The sequence below is a fragment of the Lissotriton vulgaris genome, chromosome 7 (assembly GCF_964263255.1).
Source record: "Lissotriton vulgaris chromosome 7, aLisVul1.2, whole genome shotgun sequence".
Classification (NCBI taxonomy): domain Eukaryota; kingdom Metazoa; phylum Chordata; class Amphibia; order Caudata; family Salamandridae; genus Lissotriton; species Lissotriton vulgaris.
In genome coordinates this window covers 1,290,302,131-1,290,318,461 of record NC_141695.1, presented here as the reverse complement: position 1 = coordinate 1,290,318,461, position 16,331 = coordinate 1,290,302,131, and the positions used below count along the sequence as shown (strand labels likewise).

The following is a 16,331-nucleotide window of genomic DNA, read 5'->3' as shown; positions in this document are numbered from 1 at the left end:
AATGTACGTCTTATCTTACCAGGTTAATCATCAGGTGAGCGCTCCCTCCTACTGCCACATACCCTCCTACGTATCTCACCAGGTTGCTCCCCTTCATTCCCCAGCTGTCCCTGCACCCCCTCCAGTGTCAGCCAGCCCTGCGCCAACTGCCGACCCCCACCATATTCTTCCAAGACAACAGACTTTGTTTCCTTCCCCCGCCAGGACGAAGGCATCACGGCAGAACCTTCCAGCCCCTGACGCCCCCTCCATACAGGTACTCCCTCCCCGCATTCCTTACCGTTACGCCATACTTCAGTGCGATGCCTTGCAGCGTGTCCCCAGAGCTCACGGGGTACTCGGTGTACCTCTCTGCTCAGGCGGCCGCTCAAGGACACTTCGGCCTCGGATTCAGACTCTGAGCCCCAGAGCGTATAGACTTCTCTGGCGATCCTCAGCTTGCGCCGGGACAGTCGATGTGCACGCTCACGGCGTCTCGTGAGCTCCCACTGTACTTTCAGTTTCGTTCCTGCCCTCCAGCAACTTCCAGACATCAATTAAAATGTCAAGAGAAGCCCTGTCATTAATCGGCTTCCTAGAAACAGATCGGAGGTTTCTGTAGTGGAAAGTTTGACTCATCCTAATCCAGCTCAGAGGGTTAAACTGCCTGCTGCTAAGAAAGTGTCCCACTAGTTTTTCTTTCCTTTGGGGTGCAGTTTATCTATTTTTTTTAAAAATGTTTCTCCACATTTGTGAAAAGTACTGAGGGTAGTCTTATGAGTAAGCTTCTATTCTCACAGAAAATCAGAGAGCCCAGGGCGCAGTGGACACACAAGAGCACTGGAAAAAACAAGGACGTTACTCATGACACCGTTGACTCTTCTCACTTTCAATGAACCAAATACTTCTCATATTTTTTTATTCCCACTGACCAAGCGTAAAGCAGTACTTTATTGCACACCTTAATCTCTGGTGGGTGGGCTGTGCTTTTAGCAGTCTGCAAGGCTTCTGAAGGTCGTGAAGCATTGGTGCAAGAAAGAATGAAAGTAGTTGAGGCAATATTAAAGATTTGTTGATGTAATACAGAGTAAAACGGGATTGTTCTAGGGCTGGAAGGAACGGACTTTGTCCGTCTTCAAGTGCCACCGTCACTGCTTTGTCATTAGCTAACCAAGTCTGCCAAGGGAAACCCAGATGTCTGCCTTGCGATTGTTTACAGCATACCAAGTGAGTTTCCATATTGACTACAGCCCCAAGCCCTGTCTTGACTTACACTATAAACACAGAGACTGCAAGCATCAAAGACTGCCAAAGTGCACCTGACACATTTTTACATGCAGGGTAAATTCCAGGTCAAACTGTGGAATCACAACTAACAAGCATTTGCAATGCAATAGGTCTCGAGAGTTTGAGCTATTGGCATTGTAAATGACAACGCCTTTTATTTATGTGTTTTGAAAACTTGCAAACGGTACACGCACTTTGTACTTATAGAAGCAAGGCTGGCAGTAAAAGAAGGGTAGTTACTGCCAGTCTTGTTTCTCGTAAGCAAGGACTATAAGCACCGCTTGCACATTTTCAAAACACATAAATAAAAGCATTGTCATTTACAATTCCAATAGCTTAAAATCTCGCAAATGCGAGACCTATTGCATTGCAAATGCTTGTCCTTGTTTGTGGAGAACTGAAGCAGAATTGGGCGTTTTGTGCACTGCTTTTCACTTCTAGAATATCCTTCACTGATCATTCGCTCTTGGCCCCATAACTAATTTAGTTCTGGAGAAGATTAAAAGTTATGCAATTTATAGATGAACGTTTTATTCTTTCCAGTACCTTTTGGACTGTATATTATTACTCAAAATCACACTTGTGCGCCTACAGTTAAGATGCATTACATGTGTTTTGAATCATCATGTAAAAGCTTTAGTAAAATGCACATTTATATAGTTAGCGTTCTATTATTTTTGAGTAATTTATAAAAAATGAATACAAATTAGTTCTGTGCACTGAAGCCTCCTATACCAAACATTTTTATAGGCATATGTATATTTTAGGTTTTGGACTTTTGCTGTAATCTTTCTAATACTTTCTGTTCCAGGCACAAATTATCTCCCATGATGCTTCTGCCTATTTCTCCAAAGAGGAGTGGAAGCTTCTGCATGACTGGCAGAAAGACCTTTACGTGAATGTGATGAAGGAAATTCACCAGGCCTTAATCTCCCTGGGTAAGGTTACACTGTCTACATATTCATATTTTATACCTTAACAAATACATTTTCTTTCAGGATTAATAGAAAGTATGTTTTTTTAAATCCATCCTAAATAATTGTAAATAGCTTTATGTTTGGCATACCAGTCAACAACTTGGGTACGATTTGATGATGAATGTGATAAATAATATATGGCCATTAAATCACTGCTCATAGGTGCTGGTTTAAAAGGAGGTTGGAATGATCTGGGGTGGGACACAGGTTAACATGTCAAGAAGCTGCTAAGAGGCCCGCTAGTGACAATTGTTGAGGGAGATAATAGGAACTAGGAATCACTCTGAAGAATATACAGAAAGCAAAAGTTCCTGATTTCCTATGTAATTGCAATGTAATATATTTGTTTTTGAGTTTATAGATATGCTACCTATATGTATATGTATATGTGTGTATATATATATATATATATATATATATATATATATATATTCACTGAAAAAACCATAGGTTATAGACCATATATAGTTAGGAATTAGCATTTACAAAACCATATTTTACTCACACAAAACCATTGAAATTCGCATATATAGTTAGTTGCACTAACTATATATCGCGCACCCGCAATCCACTGCTGATGATGTCACATATTACATCATTCATGACATGGTCAGTGACATCACTGATGACATCACTGATGATATATGGGTCTTGGCGCTGTCCTGACCCAAGAACATGAGCCCGGCCAGTGGACGGCGCTAGCTTTTGCCAGCAAGGCCTTAACCCCGACGGAGACCAGGTATGCCCAAATCGAGAGGGAGGCTCTCGCTATCAAGTGGGCCTGCGGCCATTTCCACCTATACTTACAAGGCCACCCGTTTGTAATGATCACGGACCACCAACCACTAGTGTCCCTCTTCAAAGAACTGCCCCCCATCCGCCACCTCGCATTGAACGTTGGGTGATACAACTACAATCGTATGAGATGGAAGTCACCTACCGCCCGGGGGTCAAAAATCCTGCGGACTATCTGTCATGCCACCCCTCGCCACAGGAACCTGAACCAACGGAAGACGACTGTGTGGAGTATGCTCAGTGGGTAGCCCTCACATCATGCCCGAACAGTATGACCATAGAAGACATAAAAAAAAGCCGCGACCACCGATAACGTATACCGGAGAACGATTCAGGCAGTCCAAGATGGATCGTGGGCTGAATATCTACGCCCGCCCACTTCCTGGGTCGCGGAAGACAAAGAATCACTCACCAAATTCTGGCGGATACGGCACGAGCTGAGTACCACGGACGATGGAGTATTGCTGAGAGGGTCACGACTGGTCATACCCCACAGCCTGAGACACCGGGCAATACAACTGGCCCATGGAGGGCATCAAGGGTCGACGAAAATGAAGGCGCGCATGAGAGAAAAGGTATGGTTTCCAGACCTGGAAACCAGGGTGGAAGAATATGTAAAAAGCTCCATGGCCGGTCAGCTGACTAGCGACCTGGAGAGACCAGTGCCAATAATCACAGAGATGCCTGCGCATCCCCCTGGTCCAAGGTTAGCATAGATTTTGGAAGTTTCCCGGGAGAAGGACACACCTTGGTAGCCATTGACTCATACTCCAAGTATCCAGTAGTGGAGAGGGTCATCTCAACGGCGTTTGCTCATGTAGGACCGGCGCTGGAAAAGATCTTCTCTATGTTCAGCTACCCTTCGGAGATACGGAGCGACAATGGACCGCCCTTCCAAGGGGCGGAATTCGCCACGTTCCTTACGACAAGAGGGATTCAACATCGCCCCATTACACCTCAGTGGCCACAGGCAAACGGAGACGTGGAGAGGTTTATGCGGACCCTTAATAAAGTGTTCCGAATCGCCTTAGTGGAACAAGCTGATCCTGAGCAAAGGCTACATGAATTCCTGCGGGAGTACAGGGGCACACCCCACTGCGCAACGCAAAGGAGCCCATGGACCCTTATGTTCCAAGGACCACGGAGAGACCTCCTCCCAACTGCCCCGGGGTGGACACCACCCCCGGCCGACACTGAAGAAGTCCAGTCACGAAGACGACAAGGGAACCAACGTGTCAGCATGCACAGGGGGGCCCATCCTAGGAGCCTAAGCCCGGGGACCCGAGTGATTATCCGGAACAGACGTCCCGGAGGGAAGTTCCAAACCCGCTATGAACCAGGCACGTGGACAGTCGCATCCACAAAGGGCACCATGGTCACGGCCAAAAGAGGAGAAGAGGAAGTATCGCGAAACACTTCGTGGTTCAAGGCCCTCCCGCAGGAGTCCAGACAGCGATCGGAGGCAGCAGGAGAGGATATCCGACCAAGCGGGATGGCGACAGCTAGCGAAGAAAACACCAATTCCCCAGAGTGTCAAGCGGAGGAACATGACTCCGCGGCAGCGCCCCAAACACTGGCGGCTGCAACCAGAGACACTTATCAGACTAGTGAAGGTGGCAGGGGCAGCGCCCGAAGATACAACCTGAGGCCCAACCCTCCACCGAGCCAGAAACTGAAGGACTATGCCTGCCTGCTGAGACCCTGAGTCTGTCATCAAGGGACACGCAAGTACCCAGGCGTTTCGTCTAACATGTTATAAGACTGAATCTGTTTTTTCTTATCTGTTAAAAAAAAAAAAACAATTGTATAGTTGGATAGGGATGTAATATCCGTAAGCGGTCTAGTCTACTCACGCACACGCACCCCTACATCCGCAGGCCAGGCGTGGCCTGCGGCGTACAATAAAAGAAGGGCGCGCGCTCGGGCACGTCACTTCCGACCAGGACACTGGTGTCATCGTGTGTCCTTGTTGCTGCGCAGCCAGCCCCCGCGCAAGAGCGTGTGTCCTGCCAGGCCTCTGGCGACCCCCAAAGCGGGACAGTACACAGCCCACTTCTCCAGATTGTGCGTGCTTCTGAAGTCTCCAAAGAGTGAGTTAAAAACGTATGCCAGTTTGTTGCTGGATTGCTTATTAATTTTCAGATGGAATTTTTCAGCGTGTGCCCCTGTGCCTGCTTGGCTTTCAGGCAATAAGCTAGGAACCTGGCTTTTATTAGCCATTGCTGTGAGGTTAGCCCGAACTCTAGCCGGATTTGAGCATGTGAGGTGATTTAGTATTTCTGAGCTGTTCTTTTTGTGTACTATATTCACCTACTGTCAGCAGTCTGTGGACCAGGAGGCACCTTTGTTCTTGTACAGATACAGTTAAGGACATCTGAGAAATAATTACTCAAAAAGTGTTTGTTATTCATATTTACTTTACCTTTCACAGAGCTGTGCTCTGCCTAGATCTTTATGTAACTCTTACATTTGTTGTATAATGGAATTTATGTACATTTAGGATGATTTATAGCCTTACAGCCTGCTGTAGCAGCTATACCACCCAATAAAATTCCGCTCCAGCATTCGGCTCGGGCCTATAACAAGGGAGTGGGGCTTTAATGGATGGTATAGGCCTCCATGGCGGGCTATTAGACTTTTAAAATATTCCACCCATGAGGGCAACGTGTCCTAATTAAAAACAGAGGTCTCCCAGGAGATAGATGGGCTTGAACCCCCCTCCACAGCTCTGAAGCCTTTGTTTCACATCTCTTTTTGTGAATGTCCAACAATTACAGCCACGGGAAGGGTCACAGCTGTTAATTGTTGAACATACAGAGCCACTGTGAAAGGAGGTTGAAATCAGCCTCTGGTTCTCCCTGAGCTCGGCCTAACTGCTTTTTCTTGTTCAGTCGAGCCAGCGAGACCCACAAGCTGACCAGGATTCCCTTCTTCCTCCTTCTGACGATTCCAGATCCAGTGATATTGTGAGTTAAGGGAAGAGGGAGGGTGAAAGTCATCTGTGTGGCCTGGTCCACAGCCTCTGCCTCTCGCTTCAATCTACATATTGTTGAGAGGCAGGAGAAAGACAGATGCAGAGACTGAGAATGAGGACATTGTAATATTAAAAGCAGCAAGCATATCCCGCATCTATAGCACACTGCTGCTCCATTGTCTCCAAAGAAGCTCTCAACATTCCTAATATACATCTTTTGAATATGAATGGGTTGTTACTTCAAGAAAGAATATACTCTGTGATTAGGTGCTGTGCCTTTCTACCTTTTCATAACGTTCTCTGTATGTATTTTGTTAGATTTAGTGTGTGACATTTGATTATTGATACAGTTTTATCTGTTTCGTTTTTTGCAAGAAGAAACTCGTTATTAATTTGGGCACCACGTAACATAATCGAGTCACCTTGTTTCTGGGACACCGATTTCTAGTCTGTGTTTTTTGTGATAAATGTTTTGCTGAATTTTAGCTGGATAAGTTATATTCACTGACTCCGATGTTGGTTTCTCAGATTAGATTTTTTTGTTTCCTTCTTTGTTTCTGTAACTATAGATCTATAGTTGCCTTCCATTTGAATTCTGTTGTTTATATCCTTTTCCATTCGTTTTTTTCTATTGTTTTATGTATACACTTTTATTTTCATTGATTCCAGTATTTCTCAAAGGTTCGAGGTCAATGTTTTTGTCATTTCAAAGCGTTATAACTCTCTTAATATTTGATCTCGTTGCATAGAACCTATAACGGAAATTCTAATTGTAAGATTTGCAATCCAGGTCCCCTTATCACCACAACTGTTATCTCATTAAGAGCAAAAGAAAAGCAAGAGTTATGTCGCATTAACGCCCAGGACTCCAAGGGAGGACACAACATTAGGAATTCTGCAAGTAAGTGAAAATTAAAAGAACTGTCGTCGGGCACTAATGTTTTGATTTATCTCTGCGATGCATACCAGTAGCTAAAGTAGACATTCACAGGAGTGGTTACAAGGTTAAGAAATAAACAACGCAACAGGAATGCAGACTGGACTAGACCCTCAAAAGACTAATTTATAGTTTCATGATAAATTTGATTGTTATGTACTGGAGCAATATCAATAATACTACACGGTCTCCAGAATTAACATTCGTTTCATGTAAATAGAGAATTGCGTGTTGCAGCATTGTTGCTGCCCTGTTTTCTACTGTGATTTGATCGTGTTTCAACACTGACCTTGTATTTATGGGAACCATAGTCCCCTTTTCACTCATGCAGCATTGCCACATCACTCTTGGTTTAAAGGACAAAAAGGATCATTAATCAGGGTACTTATGAATGCTGTTACTGTCAACCCCTTGAATGCTGAGGACGGCCCCCGTCCGTCATGCACTACGGCGCTTGTGTGCTGATGACGGCTGGGGGCCGTCATAAACCCGCCCACTTGCGATTTTGCTGCCCAGGTGCAGCATCGCGGCCGCATGCAAGGGGTTAATGTGTCTGTGAAGAAATGTAAAACAATAGGGAAATGACAGACAGTGAAAAAATAATATTGGCGGTCTAGCTTAGAGGACTGAAGAAGGTACAAAGGAGAAAGAATGAGAGAAACTCACACAAGAGAACAAATCATGTCATTTAACAACTAGATCATTTATAGTTTACACAAACTATACGAACCTCGTTCAAATAGAAAATTCAAACATGGAAACTACACAATAAATAACACAATTTATCTGTATTAAAAAACAAAACCACTAAAGTATTGAGCCATTACACCAAGGCCTCGACAGTTGGCAAACATACATTCTTTGAAACAGAAAATGTATCTCCCTCACACCTATCATCAACATATCGCAAAACAGAAGGAATAGTGATCTGCTTTGTGTTAGAAAGTGAAGTGGTGTAGACAGCGACAGGTTAGTGGTTCTGAGGTGGACCACCCTTGTATTCGTCACCTTATCCAACCCTTTTGGTCAATATTTTCAGTATTAATTGAAGAAGAGGGAAATGCTGAGTGAGCGTTTCACTAGATCCATTACAGATTACATACTGACGATTCACTCAAAGTTTAGTTGTTGGAGTATTTACCCGGGGGAAGTGGCGAAAATGAAGATGTTATAATGACAGGGACAGGATATGGTTGCACAGCGATAATAACAAAAATCTGACACAGATATCGGTACTTATAGGAATGAACTCCATATACATAGCAGCACCACTGACTACAGTGGTAGTCAAACTTTCTATTTTGCTTTTTCTCATTATTATTATGAGAATTTTTCCTTTTCTTATATATTTTGCTATTCATTTCTTCTAATTCAAGCTCATCAATGTTTCTCTTTACTCCTCGCCTATGCATGGAGTATTTCTTTTTATGCTTTCGACACTTGCAACAAATTATTATCCCTAAAACTAGTAGGCCTATTCCCACCATTGGCATCAGTATTTTTACCTACAATACTCTTTCCTACATTAGAAAGCCAACTACCTACAGAGGAGAGACCATCAGTAAGCCTCTTCCATCCATTATCAACCTCCAGTGCTTTGAGCTCCTTTTCAAAATTAGTAATATTTCTCACATACCTTTTTAATTTCAACACTTTTGTCTGGTATGTAAGTGCAACAATGTTGCGCCTTCAACATTCTACAGACTCCGCCCTCTTTTGCCAATAATGTATCAAGAGCAAGTAGTTTTTTTAAAACCTTTGATCTGATCGCAACCAATTCGGTATTGACCATCAGGAACCCTCCAGCAGTGTCAGTTGATAACCGATCCACTACTGTTGACAATTTGCAGATTCTGTGTGTATTCAGAGCCACTCCCACTGTTGGTATCAATGCACTAAATATATCACCTAATATTTCACCAACACTAGCTCTTTTACTACATATTAATCCAATTGGTTTCTTCATTGCTTCCAATAATTTTACCCACATGGTATATCTTTGGAAAGACAATACCAAAATAACAACTCCCATACCAATGGTCTGGTAGTTTGAAATAAGCCTTGTTCCCACATATATAATAAATCCCGGGAAACACAGGTTCGGGCCCATCTTTAAAACCCCAACCCCCAATTACCTTGTAAATGTGTTCACATTCACTGGAACCAATGAATACATTGTTATAATAACTAGTTTTCTCCCTGTGGAGACAGAGTTTCCCCTTCTTTTCGAAATCCAGCAACATAGCAGCACTAGCCCCACCATTTGAGGTGCTCCCTATACTTTAAGCCCATTTAGGAATTTTGTGATTTTTATCATTTGCTTTTCTCTGGAAATTCTCTCTTCTTTTCTCAACCATATTCAAAAATATCTTTTCTTTTTCTTGCAACAAACATGTTAGATTATTCTTGTGTGCGTCAGCTATATCTATTGTACCTAAAGTTAGAAAATATTCACTCATGTAGCGTGCTACATTTCTTGTGGTATGTACAGGATTCAGGTCTCTTCGAACAGGAAGTTCAGATAATATCACGTCTAAATTAGAATAATAATTCTGTAAAGGTCCTTTCTTGTAAAATAAGCTAGCTAAAACACCACAGGAAATTCCATAGGTTAGTGGTAAATGGTGGTAAGTCACACCTTCAGCTACCGAAGTAGGTAACTTAATGCAGACATAAGTCTTCTATCTCCATTGCTTCTACATAGTGTACTAATAGGTTTGCAAATACATTTAAATGAGTTCTGTTTTTAATTCTATTGTAATGTAGTCCTTCCTCATCTGGTGCTTCTAAGTCTACTTTAGTTTGCTTAATGGTAAGTGCTCTCTCTTGTGTATCTACTCTTTGTAGTGTATCTCTTGTTTGTAGCTCTTCTGTATCTTTTGGCAGTTGCTCAGTAGGGTACAAATGTGTGTCTTTACTCATCATGGAAGGAATAGCTATTGTTAGTCCTATCCAAACTACGAGTACTATTGCTATACTACATAAACATACTCTACAACATGTCTTCAAACAATTTCTTTTCGGTATTCCATTAACAGTATGATCAGCCATTTCTGACTAAAGGAGATTCAACCCCTCTTTGTAATTTTTACACAGCTTTTACCCTGTGCAAATTTCAGGTTGGCCTCACTTCCTTGTCAGTTTGATCAGTAATCAAATCTTCATCACTTTCGTCACTTATTTCCAGGTTTTCAAAATAATGTAGGTCCACTCAGGGCTTTTGTACTTATTATTCAGTCTCTTTAATCATGGACTTCTCCTTCTTGGCTGTATCACAGGTTGATCAGTTTGACTAGTTACTTCATTTACTTGTTCAGGTTCTTCATTAATTCTCTTTAAATGCAGTCTAGTTCTTTTGACATACCTAGGCCATTTGTCTCCTTTTCTGAGTCTTTTAACTGGCACTGTGCTTTGGCCTTCTTCTAATGCTCTTTTACTTTCGTTCAGTTGTGGCACATCTATTTCAATGTTGTCCTCTGTTTCCCTCTCTATCTGACTTGATCCAGGTTTTATTTCAGTTTCTTCTGCCTGGTCACTAATCTGGCCTTGTTCAGGTCCTTGCTGAATTTGGCTATTGTCTGTTTCACCTTCTTCGTCCTGAACACAATTTTCTATTCCTGTCTGGTCCTGCTCAAGCTCTTCGAACCCTTGATTTTCTTCTGCTTGAGCCTTCGCCCTAATTTCTATCTGTCCCTTTTTAGGCTGAGGAGTTCTTGGTGAGGTGTCGATTATTTGGTCTTTCCCTATCTGGGCCTCCTCAGAATCACCTTAGACTTGGATTTCTATGATCTGAGTACCTCCTTCTATTCCTGTCTCATCCTCACTATCACTCTGTCTATCTTGGTAAGTTTGACTTCTGGTTCTCACATATTCAGCAGGGATGTCGATTACTGGAATCCAATCATTCTGACTAGTGCTCGGATGTTCCTCTTCTTCAGCTACTTCAGGATCGATTTCCTGAGACCCCTCAGCTGCACAACCTTCAGCCTCAGTTTCTTCAGGTTCAGTCCCCTTTTTCGTGTGATTGGCATGAATCCAGTATGGAACTCCTGCACACTTTACAGCTGTGGTGGTAAGCAAGATTACTTGACGTGGTTTTCCCCACCTTGGTGCAAGGCAAGATTTTCGAGTATGTTTCTTCAGCACCCCCCAATCACCTGAGTGACTGGTCTGGCGACAGCGTCTTCCCCAACTTGGTGAGAGATAAACACACTTGGTCAGCCAGCTCTTTGCAGTACTCCAGTACTAAATCATCAGATATATTTAGCAGCTTGTGTCCTGGCTCCCATGCTTGCCTCATTGCTCTTCCCATCAGTATCTCATGGGGCCTTAAGCCTGTGTTCCGGTCTGGAATACTTCTAAGTCCCATCAGAACAAGTGGCAAAGCATCTGGCCACTCCAATCGAGTAGACTCCTACATCTTTCCCAGTCTTGATTTGATTGTGCCATTCAATTGTTCTACCACTCCAGAAGCCTCTGGGCAATATGCACAGTGCCATTTTTGCTTAATTTTGAATGCTTCACAAATTAGACCCATTATTTCACTATTAAAATGTTTTCCTCTTATCTAATTCAATTGTTACTGGAAAACCGAAACGTGGTATCACCTCTCTAAGTAATAGTTTGGCTACAGTGATGCTATCATTCCTATGTGTGGGGTAAGCTTCCACCCATTTTGAAAACAGGCAGACAATGACAAGTACGTATTTTAGTCCTCTACATGGGGGTAACTGAATGAAATCAATTTGCAAACGTATGAAGGGACCCTCTCCATTCCCAATTTTTCCTGGTAGCACTACTGTTTTCTTCCCTGGGTTCATTGGCTGACAAACCAAACACCTCTGGCAGAGTGCCTCTGCTACGTTCCTGAATTTCATATTAAACCATGACTGTCTGAACAGACGTATCATAGCATCTCTTCGCAAATGAGAATCTCCGTGAATTATCCTAGCCGTAGGAGCAAGCAGACAGGCTGGTAACACTGGCATTTCATTAAGATAAACAATAACACCATCCTCAGCCCTTCGCTGACAACCTGATTTCCTCCACTCTTCCCTTTCCTTTGGTTCTGCAGCATTTTGTAAGTCTCTCACTTCTTCCCACGTATTCACACCTTCTAACAACATAAGTTGGCAGCTGTTTCCGCCCACCTCAACTTTCTTATTAATAGCCATTTTATATTTTGCACAATGTTGGGCTAATTGGTCAGCATATCGATTACCAGCTGTCACTTTGTCGTTGCCTGATTTGTGAGCAGCACACTTGACCACAGCCACTTCTTTTGGCAACTGGATTGCTTCCAGTAAATCTTTCACATATTGACCATTTCTGATTGGAGGACCTGAAGAAGTCAGAAACTCTCTTTGCATCCATAGTTGGCCATAGTCATGCACAACCCTGTAACTAAACTGGCTGTCTGTGTATATGGTTACTTTCCAATTTTTCCCAAATTTACAGGCCTTTGCCAAGGCAACCAATTTGGCTACTTGTGCAGACTTGACTCCAGGCAAATGGGATGCTTCAACTGGACCCCCCAAGGTACGTCCTGCGTAAGCAGCGCTCAGACCTCCTTCCTCATGTCTCATACATGAGCCATCCACAAATAACTCGTAATCTGAATCAATTAAACGTTCTTTTATGTCTGGTCGTGGTTTTGTGCTGTATTCAGTTAGGTCAATGCAGTCATGTTCAACCTCTCCTTTTACTTCTGCAATATATGAATTAGGCAACAGGGTTGCTGGGTTCAGAATATTACACCTAGCAATGGTTACATTTCCTGCACCTACAAGGATTCTCTCGTACTTAGTCAGCCGACTAGGTGTGAGATACTGGGTCTTTGTCCTGGTTATCAAAATTACAACTGCATGTGGAACATACACAGTTACAGGATGTCCCATAATAATGGATTCACTCTGCTCAAGGCTCATGCAAGTTGAAGCTACTGCTTTCAGACATCCGGGCAAGGCAGCTGCCACTGGGTCTAATGTGGAAGAAAATATGCCACAGGACGTCGCACTAATCCATGAATATGACAAAACTGAAAGTGCACAATTATCTTGTGTGTCACAAAAGAGTGCAAAATCTTTTGAATAGTCAGGCATTCCTAATGCTGGACCTGTACACAGACATTCTCGTAATTTTACAAAAGCAGTCATGCTTTCGTCATCCCACTCTACTGGGTCTTTGGCTCTCTTCTGCAAATCCCACAATCCATTGCCTGCAATATCCTACAACTCCATGGAACATTCTGATCTCTTTTTGAGTTTGTGGCAAATTCATATTTTTAATTATTCTGATTCTTTCTGAGGTAACTCTTCTGACACCTTTCTCTATCTGGTGCCCCAGATATTTTACTGATGTGGCACAAAATTGCAACTTTTCTGGTGCCACTTTATGCCCTACTTCACCTAAATGGTTCAGTAAGGCAATGGTATCGACAGCACAGTCCTTTCGAGTTTTAGATGCCACCAATAGGTCATCGATATACTGAACCAGGACTGACAGTCCAGGCAGTACCAAAGACTCAGGACACTTTTTCAAAATCTGATAAAAAATCGAGGGGCTTTCTGTGTACCCCTGAGGGACGCGATTCCAAACATAAACATGACTGTTGAATTCAAATGAGAAAAGAAATTTGCTATCTGGGTGCAATGGAATCGAGAAAAATGCAAGACATAGGTAAACCATCCAGCCTCCCACGGTATCTGATACAGAATCACTGCAGGATTTGGCACGACTGGACTGCAAGGAACAACAATCTTATTAACCTTTTGAAGGTCTTGTACAACCCTGTACTTACCACTCGGTTTCTTTATACCAATTATGGGAGAGTTACATGGACTGCTCATTACTTCTTGTAAAATGCCTGCTTCAACCAACCGTTTTATTTCTACTGCAACACCTGCTTTTATTTCTGCACTCATTTTATACTGTCGGGTATTTGGGTAAACTGCATCTTCTCTTATTGTTACTTTTATTGGGTCAACATTTGCCATTAATCCTACCTCTTTTCCAGTAAAGTCCCATACCTCTGGATTTACTGTCTGTTGCAGTTCCTCTGGTAAGTCCTTTATTGTCAGTCTTTTAATTTCTGTCACTGGTCTGGCTAACATTAATTTGTAAATTCCATCTTCGTCTGGGGTCTGAATTTCAACACCATTTGGAGTACAGAAAAGGGGTAGGTTTGGAACGTCTGCTGTTCTCACAGTAGAACGGGTAGCACCAGTGTCCAACAGAAAGGTGACATCATTTCCTTCAACCTTTCCTTCAATGTATGGCCCTGACTGGTCTACCGGCAAGGAGGCGCCAAGCACGCACTCCTCGTCCTCCCCTCTCAGGCACCGTCAGTAAGGTTCATCACAAAAGAATTTATCACTCAGAAGAAATTGTGAAGTTGCTGTATCTCTTCTTTCCCTTCCTTCCCAATCTGTGTTATCGACACTCTGTTGTGCTTTGCTCCTGTATTTTGGCATAGGTGCTGGGGGTAACCGATTCTGTATTACCTGCTGCTGGGTCTGCCGTGGCACCTCATTCTGCGTCTGTGGATTTAAATCATTAATTGGCACGTTACCACTCTGCACAGCCTTACACTCGTCTTTCCTGTGCGCCAACTTGCCGCACCCGTGACGGGGAAATTTCTTTTTGGCCTATTCCCTATTGAATTTTCCCCTTGGCTTTCCTCCATTTCCATCACTCTGTTTCTGATTACTATTTATCTGGTTTAACTGTTGTTCTTTTTGTTCTGCTAATTTCACTTGTGCCCACATGCCCTTCTCCTTTAACTCTTTTGGTTTATTTTCTAGCTCATCTTCACAATATTTGGCATATTTAAGGACTTCATCTATGGGTTTTGTTCAGGTCTTAATCCTAACACAAATCGATAAATGAACTTCGTCATGTCCTTCATGTCAATGTTATCCAGTCCACTGTACTGTTTAAATACCTGCAATAACCGTTCATAATATGCATGCACAGACTCGTCTCTATTCTGGGTGGTTCTATCTATTCTCATCCAGTCGGTCTCCTTTGCAGGCACCTTTCCTTTATGGTAAAGTATTACCTGATTGTACTTTTTCATGACATCCTCGGAAGGTGCCCCTGTCTTTGGGTCTCTAGGGTACTCATCACTAGGCCAATCAACAGCAATTTTGCATTCCGTCCACAAATCTACTGGAACTACAATGTCAAATAATCCATCTAAGTCTTACAAAAGACACTTGGAAACTTTTACAAATCTATCGACTTGTCTGTACCACTCTACTGGTTTTTCACGAAGTTTTGGAAAATCATTTGTAAATGACACAATATTCTGTCAGGACCATGGAACATGTACATAACCTCCACCTGGTACCTCTCGCATAGGGCATAATTTTTTCACCTTTTCTGCTTCTTTTAAAACATACTCTGAAGTCATTTGTTTTGATCGAACCTCTTCCTTTTTCTTTGCCCATCTGGCTCTCCATTTGTCTAATTCTCCCCATTTCTGTAATAAGGCTAGTAGCTCTCTGATTTGCACTTTTCTTCCTGACACATTCATGTTTTCTAAATCTTTGTCAGAGAATTCTGCTCGATAGGGTTTTTGCAATACTTTTGATTTACCAATGCCAATTCCCATGCTGGCTGCGGTGCCCATAAATTTTTCATGGTACACCCTTGTATTTCGAGTAATGCTTTTACAGATAAATAATAATTAATCTTCACTAAGAGTATTTAGCCTGTTCAATCCCACATTTCCAGCCATCAATTTCTCCAATCCGATTCTCAATTTATATATGTCTAACGGCTTCGGCTGTGGCTTTGGTTTCTCTATTTCTCGCGTCCATCCGTCTATCTCTTCAGGAGTTACTACAGTTGCACTTCTCGTACCAGAGGGCGTCTCCATCTGTATTTCTCTTGAATTTAAAAGAGTGGTTTTCCTAATTGAACTACTCTCTGGTTCCCTAATTAGTAAATACATTAAGGGGATTACTGACTCGCATTCACTTGCCTGGTCATCTACTATTAATGGTTCTCTTTTTGGCTGTACTACCGATGTAGTTATAACTGGAGCTTTTGGACTAGCCTGCTTCTCCCCGTACAATGGAACAACTAGTCCAATAGTTACTGGAATTGTCAGAGCTTCGGGACTTGTATTGAATTGGGAAATTTTCTGAATTCATTCACTTCTTTGTTTATTTAATGCCTCTCTTTCTCTTTCTTGTAATACCCTCTCAAGTTTCAAGTTTATTTTATTTATGATTTGGAACTCTAAACAGAGGTCCACATAAGATCATCCAACATTGATATTTAAAACATTATCAACAATTTACAAGAAATAAATCTAATTTATATCCAGGAAACTTTTAAAAAAGTTAAAAATTTCCAACAAAACCTCTCATTTGGC

The 16,331-nt window shown here is 42.5% G+C and overlaps 1 protein-coding gene across 2 annotated transcripts in view; it reads left to right on the top strand.

Moving 5' to 3' along the window:
* The window catches only part of LOC147703510 (uncharacterized), a 172,481-nt gene that overhangs the window by 22,821 nt on the left and 133,329 nt on the right, over positions 1-16,331 (top strand). For both annotated transcript variants that reach the window (XM_086931879.1, XM_086931878.1), the window contains exons 2-3: positions 2,078-2,204; positions 6,803-6,913. In XM_086931879.1, the coding sequence (XP_086788005.1) occupies positions 2,078-2,204; positions 6,803-6,913 (238 nt within the window). The remainder of the gene's footprint in view (positions 1-2,077; positions 2,205-6,802; positions 6,914-16,331) is intronic.